This window comes from Phalacrocorax aristotelis, chromosome 1 (assembly GCF_949628215.1).
Source record: "Phalacrocorax aristotelis chromosome 1, bGulAri2.1, whole genome shotgun sequence".
NCBI classification, from domain to species: domain Eukaryota; kingdom Metazoa; phylum Chordata; class Aves; order Suliformes; family Phalacrocoracidae; genus Phalacrocorax; species Phalacrocorax aristotelis.
This window is the reverse complement of record NC_134276.1, coordinates 207,799,747-207,822,704: the sequence shown is the minus strand read 5'-3', so window position 1 is coordinate 207,822,704 and position 22,958 is coordinate 207,799,747. Positions and strand designations below refer to the sequence as shown.

The following is a 22,958-nucleotide window of genomic DNA, read 5'->3' as shown; positions in this document are numbered from 1 at the left end:
AAGTGTCACACTTATCTTTAGGAAGATAAATATGTCTTACGTGCCTTATGTGCTTAGATATTTAAAATACATATTTCATTTTGCCTGACGTTGCAGTTAAAGAGAAAATAGGAAAGGACACAAATGAATTTTTGCATACTGATGTTACTACAGCATACTTTATTCAGCTTTGCTGTGAAGATCAGCTGTAACCTGTAGTCATGAGAAAAGAACAAAACTTTCAGTTCTTTTCTGATTATTAAATAAGAAATCAGGCTTTCAACATATACTAAGTCCAACTCACTAAAATATTGTGACAGTTTTAGGAAAGACAAGCTGTTTGCATAGGTCTTCAAAAGAAATTTCATTCATTGCTAATATGCTTAGGTGACTTCAGATTTTCAGCCCCTCATCCTACCACTGATCTAACCTCCTTAGCCTTACCTTCTTGAGACACTTACAGAGTAGAATCTCTTCTTTGCCTTTTCAAATCAGAGGCACATGTATTGTGGCTTCCTTGCTTTGCGCCCATGGTTGCAAGTAGGTGGTCTTCCTGAGCTCAGTGGAGATTAGTTGCAGAGCAGGCTGATTCAGGCAACTTATACTTTCAGTTTTCAAGTAAATATCAAGGAGGTGGAGGAGTGGTCTTGGCTTACAAGATGGAATAGCAAGTTCCAGTTAGTAAGTCCAGTAGGAATCTCAATTCTTATCTTCAGTTTAAAAGATTAAATCTGAACATGTGTCTACTCCACTTCCTGTGGAAAAACTATTAGTAAATTGATGTATTGGCATATTCTGTCCCATGTGGACCACTAGTCTACAATGGAATTCCTTCTTTAGTATTTGAGCAGCCATGTGCTGAATACTTTTTCTAGCTGGGTAATTGTTCATCATGTCATTGAAAACAGGCTGTCTCTGCCAGTTTCCTACCTGCAAAATTGATAATTTTATTTAATTATTTATAAGGCATAGCTACAAAATGCAAGGATAAGTCCTGTGGATATGATTCAAAGTAGAAAATGTATCAGTCCTTTTAGCATTTCTCTTCACAACATGGATGATAAAATGCTGGTATAATCATTAGAAATGAAAAATAATTGGTGTTATAAATTCCATTCGTTCATTTATTATAATATTTTTTTAGTTTATTGCCAAATGATAACTTGTATCTTGATAATGTTCCTTTTGGTCAGAAATTAAGAAAATAGTTGTATTATTTACAAGAAACTATAATTCCCTCAGTCGTGGTATTTAAGACACACTCATAGATGTAATGCCAGCTCTCTCAAACAGAAGTTCATTTCCAGAAGCTTGGATTTCTGTTTTGAAACTCTCTCCACCTGAAGAAATTAGGAAAACTCAATCCTGTTCGTCTGTTTCTCTAAAATGTAATTCACTGAAATGCTTCAAAAGCATCAGATTTTCATAGATTCATAGAATGTTTGGGGTTAGAAGAGATCTTTAAAGGCCATCTAGTCCAGCCCCCTGCAGTGAGCAGGGACATCTTCAACTAGATCAGGTTGCTCAGAGCCCCGTCCAGCCTCACCTTGAATGTTTCCAGGGATGGGGCATCTACCACCCCTCCGGGCAAACTGTGCCAGTGTTTCACCACCCTCATCATAAAAAATTTCCTCCTTATATCTAGTCCAAACCTACCCTATATTAGTTTAAAACCATTACCCTTTGTCCTATCCAACAGGCCCTGCTAAAAAAGTCTGTCCCCTCACTTCAAAGTCCTTACATCTGATAAATCAATTACATCAAGGATTCATTTATTTGCAAAACCAAGCTCATGATGCAGTGACTGCAGTAGGTTGGATACAGAGAAAAACAAAACACTATTATGTTTTGGATATATAATAATTTTGTGGGTATCTAAAAGCTCTAATCAGAAGCTGTGAACCATGGAGTTCAGATGAATGAATAAAGCAAGTTTTGAACTATCCATAAAAAAAGATATAGTTGTGTACACAGTAGACAGGGACAAGCCTGTAAGTAGATGTATGGTAATGAATATCAGGAAAAGATAGTCTGCATTCAGAAAAATGGCTTAAGAGGCAAATAAATGCTTTCTAACTAATTTGACTCTATATTTGATACATACTAAAGTTATTCAGTTGGCAGAATGCTGAAAATAAAATGACTGCTATAGAAGAAATCTGGATTTTTAAAAATAGAACTACTCAATCCAGTGTTCCATTTATTTTCTTACTGACATCCAGCAAACGACTGATACATTAGAAGCATACGGAAACACTAAAAGCTCTGAAATCAACTCATATATATTTTAAATAAATGGCCCTTGAGCATTACACACTGACAGTTGCAAATAGAAAACTGTTTCCCTACATCTGAAGCTATCCAGGCCCTATATATATTTATATATATATATATATAATCTTATGTTTATATATATGAATATGTATATAAATTCTTATGTTTAACACCACTCTGTTGTCTAACAGATAAAGTAAGAACATTTAAGCTCTGAGCCAATTGCTTTCTTATTTTATTTATAACTCTTTTGGTCAAGTTTTGTCCCTGAGAGTAGACAGAAGGATGTCACTTTTCTTAAAATCTTAGTGTAGCTGAATGACGTCCACAGCCCCACACTGACACACAAACAAAAATGAAGTAAACTCTTTGCAGTTCTGTCACAACCACCTAAATGCACTCAGCAGTTGTCCCACAGCTGGAAAATCACATCTATTGAAAAGGAAATTTAAAAAGTTATGAGAAGGCAATGCACTCATGACATTATCTAAAATGCTGTGAAAGTGCTATGGCTATTAGAAGTGCATTCTAGCTGCCTCTTCAAAATTAACTTTCCTCGCTCTTGTCCTTAGAAGAGCTGTTCCCATCCTTTTCTTGTGCAGCCGTATTGCTGAGCCAGGTACTTCAAGTGACATCTCATTTTACTCTCCCCATCAGGCCCAGCTGTAGCTTTTTAATGGGGCCACAAGCAGTGTTGGAGGGTCTGTGTATGTGGTTCTACTGGATTGCTTTCCCCAGGGAGGGAAAAAACCCAACAAACCAGGAAAACTGATTTTGTGTAAAGAACTGAGTGTAGGAAAAAATCTATGCTTATTTTGTATATGGTAGCATTGGTTGTGCAGAGTAGGTCTGGGAGTGGACTAGAAGAAGCATAGGCAGCATGACTCAATTGTTTAAAATTTTACATTTAGAAATTCCAACAGATACTCAGAAATCAAAACAGGGCAGAAACCCAGGTATAAAAATATAACACTTAGAAATCTGCAAGGAAAGATAGAAAGGAATTACAGGGCAAGAATTTTGATGTCCCTAAAACCATAACAATTCTAACTCCATCTCCACATTCATTCTCTAAAATGGCATTGATAGGGACAGCGAGGGTTTATGCAAAACACAGTCCCTAGATACTAGGGCAATGGAAAATACTAGCAACCAATTCCTTTCTATTTTACATAAGTATGAAAGCAGGCAGGTGCCACTGTTTTTTTGCTGCATATCAGTTCAGGAATTAAAAAAAAAAAAAGTACCTTTTATTCTTTTGTCCTCCTATTAAATCTGTTCTGATGATTTGAACAACTTCCACCTTGTTCCTGAGAAGAGTCTGCCTTCAGAAAACAACTGAAGATTGCTTCCATTTGGTTGTGGTTTGTTGTGTGTTTCATTGATTGCATTTTTTAAATGAAAACCAGTCTTCTGATCGTCAGTTTTCAACAGTTGCAAGATGCAAAAAAAAAAAAAGTTTCATATTTGTCTAAAAAATATTTCTCATTTCTAGAGTAGCTGCAGCTACTCCAGCCCTGGTGACACCAGTGCTTTTTAACTAAGTGAAAATTTACTTGTAGAGATAGAAAATCCACTCATCTTCCTATGGCTATGATGATGAAAAGTAACTGAATGCTGTGGGAAAGAATTGGGATATGTTTGGTTGCAATGAAGTAGGCGGGTAAACTATGTCAGAGTCTCTTGAAATAACCTTGTTTCGTTTTGGTTTAATGGTTGGTTGTTTTTCTATACACATCATTCAGTGATGCCTCTTGGCATAAACTTTCCAGTTACCTCATGTACATACATTAATTTATAATCACAAAGCCCTTAAGAGAGAAGTTGTATTGTTTCTGTTATTATTTGGCTTATGAAAATGAGAAAGTAACCTCCAGTTTACTTTAGATCATAGAAAAAGTGATTTTGCCAAGATCGCAAAGTACACCTACAGGAGAACCCAGTTTACCTGAATTTTATCTGCTGTATCAATTTCCTTTTATTCTGATGGTGAACAGTAGACATATGAAAAAATACTGTATTTCTTAAAAAAAAAAAGCCTTAAAATGGCACAAATGTGAACTGAAAAGAGAAATGGATTTTATCTGTCTCACAAGGAAGAGATAAATTGGTCTGGAGATTCACTGCAGAGAAATGAGTGAGTTATTTTGCTGACTGTCAGTGGTAGGTAACAATGTAATTCAATAAGTGAAGGCCAGGTTTGAATAGATAGAAAATTAATCTTCAGCCACTATCTCCTGTGGGATTTTCTCGTGCCAGTATTGATTGCGTTTCAGCTCCTGACTTGAGAGAGAAATTGCTTGGAGTTGGACTTTAATTATATTCACATGCTGAATTATTTTCCTTCAAAATATGTGTTTTCTACTCCCCTGAAAATAAAATTTAACTGAGTATTGAAACTGTACCAACCAATGCCACAATCTGTCAGGCTTTTGATAGAAATACCAGACCAAAATGACTAAAAACATTGAGCTTTTCCTTTTTAGTCTTTCCTTATCTTTTTCTTTTTTCTAATTTAGATGTAGGTTACTTGTAATTCATACATTTTGCAAATGAAAACTAGATAGTTTTTACTTTATAAAGGAGAACCTACTATAAAAATTGGATGTGTAAGGTCTGGCACAGCATTAGTCTTGCTGGTCAGGAGGTAGTGGCAATGAGTAATTGTGATATTAATTTGCCCCTAGTGCTTCTGATACTTGCCTGTTGCATGCAGAACTAGCACAGACACCTTTAGGTTTAATAGCAAAATTAATCCTGTGTGAAGGAAACTACAGAACTTTTAAAGGATTTTGTCATCTGGTGTCTCTGGGTTTTGGGGGCATAGAGGTGCATTGTTTCAATATCAGAGTTATACATCACAAAATACTCCCACGAAAAGTCAACAACTGGGATGCAAAACCTTCTAGGTTATTTAATGTAGTTCTGATAGATCCACTGCTTTCCATCAAGGCCACAGAGGTAGGTATAAAACACAGCTCAGCTGAAGCAGGTGAATCAATCAAATTGAGAAAAACATAGTTAAATTTTTAGATTCAGTTTTTGGTTTTGGTATCATGGAATATTGATAAGAAGAATAACAGATCCAGTCTTTATCACAGTCATTTCTGAGGGGGGCCTGGGTGTGTGCTGTTAGAAATGGCAGAAATAGACTTTGTGTTTGAAAGTTTAAGGCATTCAGGTGGATTGTTTAAACGCTTTCAGTTTCAGCAAAGCTTAAATTTTGGCAGTAGACTTGAAGCTTCTTCCATAGCACATGAGTGATGGGAGAGGCTGAAAGCTAGTATCTATTACTTGGAATGAAATTGAAATACCAAGCACAAGAAACATGATAATTCTATGTTTAGATGCTTCAGGAATTTCAGTCAAAAATCTAAATATACTGTAGTATGAAAACTTCCATGCAGGACCTGCTAGGACAGACCTTCTGGCTTACCCCCTTTCTCTTTTACCAACCCCTCCCTCCCAAATATTTCTGTGGAAAATTAGTTGGAAGAAATGACACACACTCATTCTGGTGTTTTATTGTAATAATGTGGCTCGATGGTCCCCAGTTCTTTTCTGAAGTGTTCTGTGAAAGCATTGAGAGTTTGTAGTCATCGGTACTGATTTAAGAAATAAGACTGTTAGGTTTTTTTAAAATCAAAAGTTTTTCAGGTAGGAGAGAAATTTTCTCCCCCGAACGATTGATTGTTGAGATTGCATTTGCAGAATCAGACAAACTCATTACTTTGAGCAGCATGAAGTGAAAAGATAACTTGTGAAAAGAACTCCAGAATTTGCTTCACGTATAGCATTTCAGTTCGGGTGGGTGGTGGTGGGTGGTGGGGTGGAAATCCTGTGGGACAATGTAGAAGCAAATAACCTACAAAAACCTATGTAAAAATTGAGCCAAATTACACTGACTGAAGCTATCGTAACGCTGTATCACTTTAAATCGTAGAACACATAATCTGTTACTGATCCTGCCTCCAGTTTGCACACTTCAAAGTAAGTTATAATGGTTTGTGGTGGGTTGACCTTGGCTGGCCACCAGGTGCCCACCAAGCCGCTCTATCACTCCCCCTCCCCAGAAGGACAGGGGGGAGAAAATGAGATGGCAAAGAACTTGTGGGTCAAGATAAAGGTAGTTTTATTAAATTTCATTAAGAAAAGCAAAGGCCATGCACAGAAGCCAAGGAAAACAAAAAGATGCATTCTCTACTTCCCATCAGCAGGTGATGTGCAGCCACCTCCTAGGAAGTACGGCCTCAGTACACATAGCGGTTGCTGCAGATGACAAATGCCTTAATGACAAATGCCTCAATATCAAATGCCTTGCTACCCTCCTCCCTTTTCTTAGCTTTTATTGCTGAGCATAACATCATACAGCATGGAATATCTCTTTGGTCAGCTCGGGTCAGCTCTCCTGGCTGTGTCCCCTCTGCAGCTCTTGCCCACCCCCAGCCTACTGGCCTTTGGAGGAGGGGTTTGGAGAGACAGCCTTGATGCTGTGCCAGCATCACAAGTGGTGTGTTATCAACACCCTTCTAGCTATCAATAAAAAGCAGTGCACTAGAAGGAGTGCTATTGAGAAAATTAACTCCATCCTAGCCAGACCCAGTACTTTCTGGTAGATTAGGAGAGCGGCATACTGGATCAAAACATTCCAGGCTGCATTGTACAAGTACTTCCAGCTTTTTCAATGCACATTCCAAAACTAAAACATTACTGTCTTAGAAGCATCTAAATGCAAAATATGGTATTCAGAAGCCCTCTGACAACATCCATAGCAGCAGGTCGTTGTGTCCACTAGAACTGTTAATGAAAATAATACCACATGTGTGAAAGTAAAAGGCATCATTTTGTCTTTGGTGTTCCAAGGTGAATAATGTTTTTAGGTGATTTACAAATTTTATCAATTTAGATTATTTAATGCCATGATATACCTGGACTTTACCAGATAATATATTTGATTAAAGAAAAAAGATCATCCCTTACTTTAAGTATTAGGAGTTATGCTTTCCTTTCTGCCTCATCCACCAGAGTGGGGTTAAGCTTTAAGTAACAAGCTTAACTTCTTAGCATAAGATATAGCAGCTATGCTGCATAAAAGTAGTGAAAATTAGTAGCCACCTTCTTTTCTTCCAGAAGTTTAATAGACTTGTATTGTGAGATTCATCTCACCTCATTCCAGACAGCTGTGTTGCAGACTTCTCCATCTAGGTGAATTGCTCTAGGGCTACCTTTATAGTCCATGGAAAGAAGGAGGCACTTCTAAGGCATAATTCATGTAGTGGGAAAATAGGTGTCTAATTGAAATGTGATGAATTGCACTCCAGAAATGCCCATTTCTCTTCATTGGCTATGAAGGCAGCCTGGGGTGATGAGCTAAGCACCGCTATGTTGTTGAAATCAGTGGATGTCACTGGTTAGATGAGTTTTGCCCTTTGATTCCAAAGGAAACCACCTCCTTGAAACCCATCTGAGACTGCTGCTTGCTTGAGGCAACATATGAACCTATGCTTAGTATAACACTTGTCCGTAACCCTGTGATGAAGCAGATGAAGAAACATGCAATTTAACTACATTACTTTGTGGATAAGTTAAAATTTAACTGTCTATACTTTGATAGGGGATGATACACATGGTGGTAGTATATAAAGAATAGCGTCGGCACACACATGCCTCGCTGACCAGACAGATGCTTCTTTGTCAGCACTGTTTTTCAAGCATAACACATTTTCAGAAACTGATGACTTATAGTATTAAAAGTATCCTTATAATTACCTAAAATTGCCGACCTGAGTAATCAATTGGTATTACAGTTGATTTATTATTGATTTAAGAGGCAGTCTGCTCATGCCATGGGGCGTCCTGTTCCAGCCGCAGCTGAGCCAGGTGAAGACATTGCACCCTCCCCTTTAGTCTCCACTACCTCCTAGTTTCCACACTTCATGCAGTTTTTGTAGCTGAGTTAGAAAAAGCCTCTGCCTTTCAAAATTTTTAAAAACTATTCCAAATGACTGAGTGAATTGGAAGGAATCAAGAAGCTGGGGTGCAGACAGGTGAGAGAGGATGGGGACCCAAGACGGGCAGGCGGTGGCGAGCACCTGAGTGTTTGGAAACCTTTCCACCCAAGCAGCTGTAGCCAGGAGTGTACATGAGAGTTCATGGAGACTTGTTGTTAAAATAAGCTAATTAAGAAAACCTGTGTCAATCAGAAGTTCTAAGAAAGCTTAATTTCCTTCCTTTGCATGGATGTTCACCACATTTCTCAAAAATCTATTAATAAAATGTATATTAGTGGTATCATTTTAAGATTTGTGATTTACTATATAATCTACAGAAGTTAAAAATGAGATATACAGTATTTATATTTACAATGAGTACAAATTATTACATATAATGACAGGTAAAGTATTTGCTTTGCATTATGGGTATAAAAATTCCATGCACTTATGAAATTCAGGTGTATAAGGTGTTAGGTTCTCACTTCTCTTTTGCAGCTCTTTGTTTCACTGAGTTGCATTGGGTACTTCATAATTCAAAATAGACTATAGACAAATATTTCTGGACCTGGAGGAAATAAGTGTGTTCATACGCAGACTATTAGCTAAGAAAGTCAGGCCATGAGTCTGCTACGTAAAAAGAGGCAAATGTGAGTGGAAATGTTTTTAGCATACTTTGTAATATTTTGCCCTTTACATGTCTTTCTCTAAAAAGCCTGAAAAGAATGACACTGAATCTGGCAGCCAGAGAATCAGACCAGTATTTGAAGAAGATCCTGTTTTCCGACGGCAAACATCTTACCAACATGCAGCGGTCCACATTCCAACAGATATTTATGAAGGCTGTAAGTAGAATGTGAACAAAGTGATTTTATTTTAATATTAAGCTTATTATACATGACCCATTCTTAAAAACAATTTCATCTCCATGTTTAGTACAGATTTGCTGATATTGTCTTTTTTTCTTCTTGCAATTGTACTTAAGATATGTGTTCTGTTAGGTGTACGATTCACCTTATGAATTAGTAGGAGCCATAGTTAAAGACATCCATTAGGATTGGATCTGAGTTTCAGAAATGGAACTGCAGGTGAAACAAAAATCCTACATATTCTAATTTTCTTATCCATTCTTTCTTTACACTATGTTCTAATTTAATACAAACAATTCTTGACAGCTCTTTACATGGTTTTGGCCTCAGGCAGAGATGAATACTGAAAACATTTTTGAGGTTCCCCAAAGCATGTACAGTTCAGGCAAATAACATTCTGTGCAAGACAGTAGTACCTATTTTGCATGCAGTGCAGTTCCAGAATTGCAGTAACAGACTTTAGCAGAGAATTTGAATAAATTCTTTCTAAACTATGTGGAAAATAATATATATGCATATACTGCTGAGGATTCTTTAATTGTATTTCAAAATTAAGTATTTAAGTTCTCTTTCAAGATGAAAATGACTTCAATTTTCTGCACTCATCATCAAGAAAAAATAATTGTCCAATAAAAAGATATTTCAGCATTCAAAATGGCTGCTTATTTTTAAAAAGAAGGAAGAAAAATTAAATAAGATCCATATTTTTAAGTGTTTTGTTTGTTTTTTTAAAAATTTAATTTTATTTTTTATTTAGAGTCTTAATTTCAAGTATGCAGTCTTTCTCGCTTCAAAATCTCATCAAGTGGAAAGAGACCCTAATGTGACCTGAGCTCTTTAAAATTCATGGCCACGGTTGCATGTGGCTTATATAAATGACACAGGGATGAAAACGGAAATGTCAGTATGATGGGGGAAAGAATCATAGTAGCTCGTATTCTTATGTGGTGTGCTTGACTGACAGACCTAGAGGATTATTCTGAGATTTTGGCTTTAATAAGTGGTAAAGTGCACCTTAATTGCAGGATTACAGGGAAGAAGCAGCCCATTTCCTTTGCTTTTGTTTGAAAAGTATTGACACTTCACTGTTAAAATGTTATAAAAACTTGCCTTCAATCATTAGGATATTTGTGAACACTATATGAACTTCCATATAAGATTGTCATCATAACAGTGTGTGAAATGTTTTGTTGTTCTTTTGAAATGAACATTTTAGAGGTATTCCTAAGGACACTTACATCCCTTAAAAATACATGCTAAGTAATGTTAATGTACTGTCCAGTAACCTAAAAATGAAGGCGGGCTATGACTTAATTAGGAAAGGCACAACTTTGGTATCTAACAAAATTATAATAGCAGAGTTGTACATTTTTTGAGAGAGGTAACTGCATGTGCAACCTATATGGTTCATGAAAAGTTCATCATTCTTTGGGTCTGGCTATCATATTAATAAATTAATTACCAGATATGTGGATGCCTAGAAAATTAGAGGGAGGACTGTAATTCTGTGTCAGTAAAATCCTTTTGTTGGGTAGCTGGGTAACTTCTGGTTACAGATGGTGTTTCCAGAGATAACAGCTTGAGAATACCTGAAAATCACAGATTTCATATCAATAAACACAAAATCCTCACCAGGTTTATTTTACAGTAACAAAGTTCATGTGTTATCTGAAACAGTGCATGAGACACAGTTTACAACTTTTTATTGCTTGGAAGCCAATTTTGTTGGACTGAATTACACCTTGGAAAGTGCATTTCATTTTTTCCCCCTTATTGTATATGTTTTGTAGGATGCCAAGAGAAACAAATAATTGCTTTTTGGATCTCACAGAACAGGATTCAATGACTAGATATTTGACTTGCCTGCTCTTCCCTGAGATTGGTTTTCAATTCTATTGCCTCTTAAAGTAGCAGGTTGTTGTCTCTAGGGGAAAGGGACAATTACAGTTAGAGCTACACGTGTCCCTAAATCTGAATTTTCACTTGGATCTGTTGATCATGCTTTGTCATGTTAATTATTTTTTTTGCTCTATGAGGCTAAGAATTTGAGAATCAGTGACTCTTAAGCAATATGTTGTCCATGGCAATCTTTCTTCCCTATTCAGATTACATCTTTACTGCAGTTATTAGTTATGATTTTAAAAATATGAATCAAATATTGAATTTCTGTCATGAAATTTTGAATGTAGTGATCCATCCTCCATTTAGCCCTTTGAAACTAGGAAACTGGTTCAGCTAGTAGCTCTCTAATGGTGTGTCACGTCTTTAAACCTGACAAAATAGTATGTGCTATAAAGTAGTCTTTGGCTTCCTACATATACAGTGATTTGCTTCTTTTGAAATATAGAGATGAGCTACTTGTGAAGTAGTCCCTTTTATTTCACCACAGAAATACATGAGAAATCATCACAAAGTATCCATTCACTACCTCCAGGTTATTACTTTGTAGTTTATTTGATTACAGAAAGAAATATTATGAAAGTTGTTTTTGCTTTCTCTCCTGTGTATCTGGTGCCAAAACCTTAGCAGAGACAGGGAGGAGTTAATTTATTTGCCTGTTTCTGAGAACTACAGTCCCACTGCAGAAGGCAATCCCAGTAAAATAGACCCCAATCAGGCTTTTAATTCAGTATTTTTCAAGAGTCCCATTTAGGTTTTGAAATAAAATCAATCTGCTGCTGAAAACAGAACAGACCCTCAGGTCATCTGTCTACCACATGCACTGGGAATTAGTGCTGCATCTCCTATTAGTAATACCAGAAATCTTATTTCTAAATCCCCATTAAAACTGTATCCTGCCTATCCCTAAGCAGAGTATAGGAACTGCAGGCCTGAAGTAAGTGGAAATCCCCAGCACAAGGCAAGTGAGGTTAATCTGCCTAGTGGATACCACCACACATTGCCCTTACTGTCTGAGATGCATAATGCGCCATCTGCTACAATGGTTGCTCTAGATGTAAGTCTGTACTGGTGTTACAGTTTTAGGAAAGGTGTTAGGCAAAGCACACAAACAAGGATTGCTTTTTTGTGTGTGTGTGATTACTCCTGCTTTAATTCCTCTAAATCAGAAATTGAAATATTGCTTCCACATGTCACTGCTTGATTAGCGTTGAGGAGTCGATTAAAGTGTCAGGTTGACAGCAACGTGTCTTGCACACGACGACATCACTTTGAATATGTTTGGACAGCTACCGGCAAGAAAACAAAAGGCTCAGAACCCATTAAACCAGTCATAATTAGAGTTGCAATTAATTGATGGCTCTTACAGCTTAATAATCATAAAATATATACACTCTTCATTCATGCCCTCCTTTTATTGGTATGGCAGTCAAAATTTTGCTGCTTCTTAAAATATTCTAAGAGGTATATTATTTTTTGATAGCAAGTTTGTTAGAAGACATAAATTTTACTTTTGTTCCAATGCATCATATATGTAAATATTCAGTTATTGATAAAGTATTTTGATATAATAGTGCGTAGTACCAGAGGGCAATGAAAACCTTTTAGGAATAGCTTGAAAAAAATCTGTTTTGATGCTACAGTCATTATTATTTTCATTGGATTATTATCTTTTTTACTAGAATTTTTGTACTATTGAACAATTTCTGCATACCGTGGGTATCTCAAACTTCGAGCTTGAAAGGAAAAAACGTTCTTTGGGAAAAAACTTAGAAATGCTGGGGAATAAAACCATGGGAGCAGGAATATTCCCCCTCAAAAAAACCCACAAAACAAAACAACTCCAAAAAACTAGGAATAAGTGCATTGTCATTTATTCATGGAAGGTCTTATGTGTGGATAATAAATAAGATTTATTCAGGAATCAAGATATTGATAAAGTGTTGTATAAATATTTGGGCATGCTATATCAGCATTCCTTAAACAGCTAAAGGAGCAATAAAACTTTTTTGTGCTTTTCTGTATTTAGTTTAAGTAGCAATAACAGACAGCCAAGACAGTTTTATTAATTAAATGGATTGGTTCAAAACGTTTTAAGATTAATGGTGTTGATATATTTTGGTTGTAGCTCAGAAACTGAAGCTCTTCAGAACTATTTTTCCCCATGGTTTCTTCAAAGGGATAAATGAATGGTGTTGTTTTACCACAGTTGGGATTGAGAAGTGGTTGTTTCGAGTCTCTGATTACGCGCGCGTGTGTGTTCACACCTTTAAATTTGGAAACAGAAGTTGGATTATATCATTAAGTATGTCTTGTACAGATGGCATGTGAGATTACTGTGTATTCTAATTTTTTTATAGATATATTTTCGATTATTTTAATCAGTGAGTTATTTGTGAAGACATGCAATGAGTGGAGTGGACCTTCAAATGAATTTTCAGTGTCAGCCTGTTTTAAATACCAAACAGTATAGCTTGGGGTAAGCATAAAGCAAATGTTAGTTGCAGCTCGGTCCCTAAGTACTGCCTGGTTTGTTCAGTATGAAACCCAGAAGGAAAATCCTGATGCAGAACCTTAACCAAAGAACTCTAGGGTCAGTATTGCTTTTTATGTCCTGACAATTATGGTTTTCCTTTTCCCCAAGTAGCTTACTAAAGCTCCCTGAATGAAAGTCTTCTAAAATAACCAGCAGAAAGAAATAGCTTTTCTAAACTGATGAAAAAGCTTGTTTCTGTCAGAATTCAGAAGGCAAAAAAACATAAAGAGTATCCTCTGTTTTGAGGAGGTACATGCATTTTGTTACTTGGATTACATTAGCTTTATTGGATGGTCTTAGCATATTTACATGGCATCAAGATTATAATGACTTCTGTCTTAAATTATCAAAATTTAAGATAATAAGTTAGGATAAAGAAAGATTGTCTGATAACCAAGCTTAATTTGTTCCATCTTGAAAGACCAAGTTTTGTTAAAAGAAATCAATTCTGTATAGCAGTTTTAGATAGCAAAAGCCAATTAAAAATGCCAAGCGTAGAGTATTTTTCCATCGCTCTAGTTTATTTTGGAAGATTTCTGAGTTCTTACAGATGGACACACCATTACAAGTTAAAGCCAAGAAATTGTGCTGCTACATTGTCTTTTCTGCTGAAATTAAAATTTGATGGCAGTACATTTGTTAGAACAACTCTGGGTAGATAAGGGCTAGAACGTGATATCTCCGTAGCATATGTGTCTGCTCACTTTTCTGCCAAAGCTGAGGCCTGAAGGGTGTGAGAATTGTGGGACCAGAGAACAGAAAAGGCAGGACGGTGTCTCTAATTCAGTGGTTTATGTGAGAGACTTTGGTTCTCATTCCCGTCCTGTTAACTGTTGCAATGCTAATATATTGGGTGATTACTGAGGAGACAAAACCAGAAATCATGCGTAGAGTAAGAACTGAAACCCACTCTGGTCCCCACTGGAGAATGTCCTGACTGTTCTAGATGCCCTCTGACAATGATACTGCAGGCATTACTTCTTTTTTATTCCTTTAAATCTGGCTTATTTGAAAAATGTAGAATTAAGGGTTATTTGCTTGAATTGTGAATTTTTCTATGAGTTACTTCACGCTGTTGTGCCTTGGCACAGACCTGAAGAGAATGAGAGTATGACGAGTCATAGGTTGTGCTGGATCTTCAGTGCTGGATCTACAGAGCAGGATGTGTATTTTGGCAGTCTCAGCTGTGTGGCCTACTCTCTGCTTACTATGCCTGGTTTTTCTATGATGCAGACACCATGGGTAGAATTGGTTAGGTACATGTTATTTTGAAGGTACCAGCTGTAGTAAGGAATTATCACTGTAGATTTTACACAATCTGCCTAAAAATGATGCATCACAAAAATGTTATAATACCATGATTTAGGTCTGAATATTTATGAATACGTTTTGGTCTGGAAATTTTATCCAAGACTAACTGTTTATTAAATGTAACTTAAGGTTCTTATGAAAAAATAGTGGCAAATCTAAAATAAAACTTACTTTTGTTAGAATTCTAGGTACTCTTCCAGATCTGGGTTGTCTTACCTTAAAAACTTCAAATAAACGTTTCAAATACTTCTGTAAAATAAAAAAAAATCAGAAGTAAATTTAGAACCTTAATGCCGTAGACTTTCATTGAGATGTAATTTTCTAAACACTAAATTCTACTGGAATTGGGTCTTTTGAAATGTTCTGCCACCGAACTTCAGTAAGTTTATTTGAAATTAATATAGAGTTAGCCATTTAAAAACAACTTATGACTGTTATGAAGAGAACTTCTTTCAAAGGGATCATAAAGCCAACCCTGTAACTTCTTGGCATCCCTGTAACAAGTGGCTTTTGCAGGGTAAAAGGTTTCACTGTGAAAAACAAAAGATCCTATCATGAATCGCTAGTGAATTGTAAGTGCTTGTGATTGTTAAAGGGATACCAAGAAGTTACAGGGTTGGCTTTATGATCCTTTTGAAAGAAGTTATCTTCATAACTCATGGTGGTGCTTTTCTTTTACCAGTTGTTATTTTTACTTTTAAATTGTTTTATTTTACTATGGATCTAATTTTGGTGGGAAAAATATTTTCATTTCCATCTTCAACTTTCTTTTATGGAGTAAGCATATTAACACTGCATATAGGACTCTGTGCCTACATGCAAACATTCTAGTTTTCTCTGATTCAGTTTCAGTCATGCTTCCAGGGAACCCCAACTTCATGGTTTTCATCTGTACTTCAGTGGAAAAATGCTGTGAATAGTTCTGCCTCTTGATCTTCTAAGTTCATATTTCTCAGCTGCAGAAATTTACCTTCTGACTGATATCTTTAATTTTTTTTTCACCCTACTTTCCCTTTATCAAAGAAAGCAAAGATATTTAAAGAGATATTTAACCAAAAAAAAGCCAGACACTGTCTTGCTAAAACATAACAAGAGTCAGGGTGCTTTATGGACACAGAATTCCCTGTGAAAACCAAATTCCACAAAACCAAATCACATTTTAGTGTGTTAACCCTTATTGCTATTTAAATGCAATAAAATATATGAAGGAAGAAAAGTTTTATCCCATTTAAATCAGAAATGTTTAATTTCTTTCTTTTTTTTTTGTTGCTTTGTTTGTGCTTCTTTTTTAAAAAAAGAAAAATTAAAATTTTTGAATTTGAGTTTTCAGTAGAAAAACATGGGCCTTAGCCATGGCCCCAACAGGTTGCTGTGGGTTTTTTTTTCAGTGATCACTTTGAGAACTACCAAGCTTTCTGTTCCTGTTTCTTTAACCAGAACTTCATCTACATGGGTCTCTGAGATGTTACAGTCTTCCTAAATACTCAAAGGGTATGACCTATTATTTGGTTAATGTTTTTAATATCATGATGAGCTGTGAAAAGCCATATCAGAAACCAAACCCATGATAACTTGTTAAATTGGTTACTATGGTTCTGGCTTCAACAAAGTAGAAATCCCTACAATTAAGAGACTTCTAAGGGCTTTTCCTTCTGAAGTTATTTGCTTCTGGAAACTCGGGGATTTAGGCAGAAAAGTGCCACAACATCTTTGTGTTCCTTTTTTTTTTTTTTAACTGTGTAACATTAATTTGTATAGTTTGTAATAAAATGTGTGTTAAATAATTTTCTGGTAAATTGAATGCTGATTGTCATTATCATTTGGTGTGCTGCCTTTCACTGCACATTTATTAACCATCAAATTAAGTCAGAATTATCTTGGACATTATAGCAGGTCCTGAGATTCCAGTGTCTGTTAGGCTGCTTGACTGACTAATAAATGTTTAAGCTGTGTATGCTGCCAAAATCTATTTTGAGGCCAGATGATTACTGCTGCTCCTCAGATCCCTTTTCATTCCTTCTTCAATATTTTCTCTCCTATGCACAGCTTAGAATGACAATTAGTATTGAATCCTCTTGTACTGAGAGGGGAAAGCTGGCTCTGCAGCAAGGCTGGCCATGTTCTTCTGATAAAAATAGCTAATGGTGGCATTTGCATTTTGCAATACAGACTGCAAAGCAGAACATTGAATATTAGTAGATCTTTATTATTGGACATATTAAAGAGGCAATTTTAATGAAAATCTAGAGACACTGATTGATTCTGGCACATGGAATTCTCCCTATGCGGAAACTGGTGCCAGCTTCTTTATAAGTCTGGCTTAGCTTTGCAAAATAGCTTGATATGGGGTGTATATGTTGTCCAAGCTTTGTATTGGTCCTCAAGGAAAGGAAAATGTCATCTCAGTCCTTTTTTCAGCCATGTCACCTAAAAGCCTCTGTCAGTGTGAGGGACGGCAATTTTTTTCTCAAACCTGCTGTACAGTAAGGGAGGACCATCAGGAGGTTACTCAGGCTTTCTGTAAGTGTAAATTCACTGCACATATAAGTTTGTTAGGTTTCACAGGAATTTTTTGTATAATTACTTCCTCAAAACTGTTTCCAGACAACTAACTATAAGGGAGTGTGGGAAGAAATGAAAAGCTCAGAATGAAAATAAATGCTTAGATGTATTTCAGTATGTCAAAGAAGTAGATATGATAAATTAAGCTGACTTCTAGGAAAAATGTGCTACATTGCTTGAAGGAATTAATATCTAACAAGAAAATACCAATTTGTGCGAAACAGTTAATGGGAAAACAATAGAAAGTGTTCTGTCTAAAGAACCTTAAACCTACTTTAAATGGAAATGTGAGAGGTTTGGGAATATTCGTTGGTTACCCCAAGAGTCTGTCAATTCTTTTTCCCCCTCTCCTCAGATAAGTTTTCCTTCTTATCTCATACTCCGTTGTTAACTTCAATTTTAGTATCTTGAAACGTGGGATAAGGAAAAAGGATGGAGAGGAGAAGGGAGGGAGAAGTATGACCTATCCCCTTTTTTTAGTCTTTCTCTGTTCTCACATAAGCTGCCAACTGTGTTCTGATCTGTGGCCCTCTGTGGCCCTGTGCAGAGCTGTAGAAGAGCTAACATGACCGTACAGGCAACTTCTACCTCAACCCCTGTGTCTCTGTGGCATCCACTGGTGTTGTCTGGGCTGAAAGTTCATGTGCATAGCACAGAGTTGTGCAAATCCTTAAAGATGAGGATGAGATGTTTTAAACTTAGTATTCTGTTGTAAGCTGCATAAAATAACTAACATACATTGCTAAGAACAAGTGCCTTGATGCATACATAGATAGCTTCTACAAACACACAAACAACATATTGGAGTAAGAAGAATTTGTGTTTATTCTTTAAGTGACACACACAAATTATGAGGAAGAAAATAAAAAAGTATCTTCAGACTGTAAAATTTTTTCACTCTGGAAATGTGAAATATCTGTCTGCTCATTAAGAGTTTTGTCTTAGTGGTTTGTCTTGGTTTTAATATCTTCATGGTTTAATATACTTATTATCAACACAGTGCTGAAAGATTCCCTCCTGGTAAGAAATCTGGTTTTCAGCTTTGCAGTATAAGAAGTCGTTTGAAATTTGTAAAAAACATTATTAAATAATTTGTCCTCACATTTCAGAAGTCTTGTACTTCCAGCCTGTGACACCACAGCTGCAAATTTTGCTTTGTTGATGGCAGCCTAGCCACGAGTTATGATTTTTTATCCTCTACTAGTTAAAAATTATATCCCTGGGTTATTGGACTTTACAAGACTTACATGATGAATACTTATAATCCTATACTCTAAAAATATTTCATTCATTTGATTCTTTCGGCACAAAATGAAATAAAGGTGTTAAATTATATATGTGCGGGAGATAAAAATTAAGATTCAAAGTATTTTATTCTAAAATGTCTAACCATGGTGGAAGATACATTAAAAAGAAAGATAATAAATGTGGGTAATGTTTTAAATATCTCTATTGGTAAATTTAGCTGGGTTATTTACCAAGAAACTGCTTGTACAATCAGCAGTGGATGAATGGATCAGAATATATCCGTTATCATATTGTCCAGCACTGGATCCCATCTGTCTATGGAGCTGGATGGGATCCACCCAAGGGTACTGAGGGAGCTGGCAGAAGTGCTCTCCAAGTATCATTTATCAGCAGTCCTGGCTAACCAGGGAGGTCCCAGTTGACTGGAGGTTAGCAAATGAGATGCCCATCTGCAAAAAGGGCCAGAAGGAGGATCTGGGGAACTACAGGCCAGTCAGTCTGACCTCAGTGCCAGGGAAGGTTATAGAGCAGATCATCCTGAGTGCCATCACATTGCATGTACAGGACAAACAGGTGATGAGGCCCAGTCAGCATGGGTTTATGAAAGGCAGGTCCTGCTGGACTAACCTGATCTCCTTCAATGACACATGACCTGCTTAGTGGATGAGGGAAAGCCTGTGGATGTCATCTACCTAGACTTTAGTAAAGCCTTTGGCACTGTTTCCCACAGCTTTCTTCAGAAGCAGCTGGCTGCTCATGCCTTGGACACGTGTACTGTTTGCTGCATAAAAAGCTGGTTGGATGGCCGGACCCAAAGAGCTGTGGTGAACAGAGTTAATTTTGGTTGGTGGCTGGTCACAAGTGGGCTTCCCCAGGGCTCAGTGCTGGGGCCAGTCTTTTTTAATATCTTTATCAGTGATCTGGATGAGGGGGTCGAGTGCGCCCTCAGTAAGTTTGCAGGTGACACCAAGTTGGGCAGGAGTGTTGATCTGCTGGAGGGCAGGAAGGCTCTGCAGAGGGCACTGGACAGGCTGGATCGACGGGCTGAGGCCAGTTGTATGAGGTTTAACAAGGCCAAGTGCCAGGTCCTGCACTTGGGTCACAACAACCCCATGCAATGCTACAGGCTTGGGGAGGAGTGGCTGGAAAGCTGCCCATTGGAAAAGGACCTGGGGGTGCTGGCTGACAGCCAGCTGAACGTGAGCCAGCAGTGTGCCCGGGTGGCCAAGGCAGCCAACAGCATCCTGGCTTGTATCAGCAATAGCGTGGCCAGCGGGAGCAGGGCAGTGATGGTGCCCCTGTACTCGGCACTGGTGAGGCCACACCTCGAGTACTGTGTTCGGTTTTGGGCCCCTCACTACAAGAAGGACATGGAGGTGCTGGAGTGTGTCCAGAGAAGGGCAACGAAGCTGGTGAAGGGTCTGGAGCACAAGTATTTTGAGGAGCAGCTGAGGGAACTAGGGTTGTTTAGTGTAGAGGAGTCTGAGGGGAGACCTTATGGCTCTCTACAACTACCTGAAAGGAGGTTGTAGCAAGGTGGGCAATGGTCTCGTCTTCCAAAAGAATTCTGAGTTAGCTGAATGAAATTGAATAAGCTATGTATGTGTTAAAGTGCATTTGTGCTTGAAGTATCAGTTTCATAGCAGGACTCCTAAGCTCAGACAGGACATTTCATTGAGACCATTACCTGCCCTTTCTATTGGAGTCAGCCCCTGCCTGGCAGACCTCCTTCAAGTAAATGCACAATTTTTCAACCCATGCAAAAACCTAAGAATCTATTTTAAAATGAGACCAGGGCTTTTCCATTAATCAACATAATAAAGTTAGTTACCTCTAGTAAACAAGGTCATGCATCTCATTGCAAGTCAACTGTCAGCTTACAAGTTGTTTATAGAAATGATTTTGTTTTGTACAGTTAGACACACCACTTTAAAACAATTATCTGTATAACTGTGCTGCTCATTCTGTAGGAGTATTTCATGGTAAGTTATTTACATTTTTTAACCTTTTGGCCTGTTCCTGTGAAAGGCTATATGTCCTTGGTATCCATTTATTTCCAGTACCATTTGAAAGCACTCAGGCCTATTCAGGTCAGCACCTTACTTTATGATGTGGAAAAAGAATAAATATTTGCTGACCACAGGAACAAAAGTGAGAAATGGGGAAGAAAAATCTAGACCTCGGCCTTCTCAGATGGCAGCTGAAAATCAAAAGTGCACTTAGGTAGCTCAGCATGATGGGTATAGCAAGTGACAGACCATTCAGAGCTGAAGGAAAGAAGAGAATGAAATCTTAAATTAGAAAATCTCCCAAAACAGGCTGACAGAATGGCTCAAAACAAATTAAAAAGAAGTCACATAGAGGTTGACAAAGAGGAAGAAGGAAAGATTGGGAATGCAAAAAGGCAAGTACAACTTTAGACCCTTGCAATGGAAATGTTGGTACTTTACCACATGAATGTGTTTCCAGAGACATGTGAATGTGCTGGTCCAAAGAGATTTTAGTGTCAGTTGGTATCTTCTGTTTTGCACATACCCAGCAGGATGAAACCAGATTTTTGTAGCAACATTATGCCAGTAACAGATGTTTACAAATTATTTATATTCCTCTGGTTCTTTATGGAAGAACAGTACTGATATTCCATCTTAGAAATGACCAAGGAAGATTATATTGACCTCATTCACACTTAAAACCCTGTCTTGGGACAGAAGAAAATAAATTATATAAGGGAGGAAGTAGCATAGGGGCTACTGAGCTGGGGAGTGCAGAAGATGTTGTTTTAGTATTTCCTAGTAATTTTTTCTTCTGGGGATGAGAGGAGGCTAGGTTGATTGGGCCGTTATTTTCCTTTATTTGAAATGCAGCTCTCAGGATTTGACATTTTACTATGTATCTGATTAAAGTTTCTGCATAGTCAGCCTGGATTTACCAAATATGTATTTTGTACATTGCTTCAGTGTCATTTTGTTGAATCCAGATAGGAGCACTCAGTTCCTAGGACAACATACTGAATATCAAATACTGTCAGTTTTGTTGCTAATTTGCCACGGCTCCAGGTAGAACATGTCTACATTTGGCTCTGAGTTTTACTCTTTGAGTTCAGAGGACATAGGTTTTCACCTTCTGACACATGTAATGTAGAAATTACTTAGTGGTGAATCAGACCCAGAAGATACAGTGCAGTGTTCCCTGTGACTTTGTTATTTCTGATACTGTAAAACTGAAATACAGTCTCTGAAAGGATTCTGTTGTATCATTATTTCTCAGAAAAAAGAGCTAATTACTTGTTCAACTGTAAATAGTATAATTTTCCGGCGTCAGCAGTCTTTATACTAATGATGTTTGACAGAATTTCTTTGTGCCTAAGCTTTTTACATTTAATAATTATGCAGAGAAATACTGTCTGTGGTACTGCCTGTGACACTCTTTCACATCATATGTGATGACTGAGTTGTGAGATAACATTATCTACACATGAGAAGGTTATGATATCTATCACTGATAATTATAAAGTACCACTAAATTTCTATAGAAATTATTGGATATTTATTATATTATCTAATAATTACAGTTAGTCTCAGTATTTAAACAAGAATTTTCATTACAGTTTGGATGTATATATTACCTATATATTTCAGAATAATACGTTCACAGACACGAAGAAAGTAGATAAAAGAAGCAGCATAAAACTGTAGTCCTGCAAGGTCCTCACTTGCAAATCTTATTTTGACACTGTATCACACTAAATCTCTCAGATTTTTGCATATCTTGCAAGACTTTTAGTGTATCTTTACTGATTTTTCAGGTTTGTAATCAAACGAAATGTTTCCTCGCCTTCTTATGCAGTATTTGTGGCTTGATCTAAATTTGCATTTGACAGTATTTTGCTCAGCAGTAACTGCAGGTCATGTGAATAGTTTATATTAACATGTTCTCAACTTGGATATAGCACTAAATCTGATTTTGTAAGGAAACCTGAAGATATAGATACAGTGAGATTATCAATTAGTTCAAACTCCCCGCATCTGTTTGAAATCAGTGTACTGATTTTAGCTGGACTAGGATTTCTCCTGAAGCAACTAAATAATAATAAAAAAGATGCTGATATTCTTATGGTAACATATTATCTACTTTTCCTTTGAACATGTGATATACCGAGAACTTCAAGATAGTCATATTTGTAGTTAAAAATAGAATGGAAAAATAATTTAAAAATCTAAAATAGTGGTTAAAATAACACAGTGCATTAAATTGTTGGATGCTCTGTGATAGTAAAATAATAGCAAAATA

The 22,958-nt window shown here is 36.9% G+C and overlaps 1 protein-coding gene across 8 annotated transcripts in view; it reads left to right on the top strand.

The window, feature by feature from the left end:
- CACNA2D1 (calcium voltage-gated channel auxiliary subunit alpha2delta 1) overlaps positions 1-22,958 on the top strand; it is a 428,757-nt gene that overhangs the window by 243,230 nt on the left and 162,569 nt on the right. For all 8 annotated transcript variants that reach the window (XM_075081513.1, XM_075081510.1, XM_075081507.1 and 5 more), the window contains exon 6: positions 8,959-9,088. In XM_075081513.1, the coding sequence (XP_074937614.1) occupies positions 8,959-9,088 (130 nt within the window). The remainder of the gene's footprint in view (positions 1-8,958; positions 9,089-22,958) is intronic.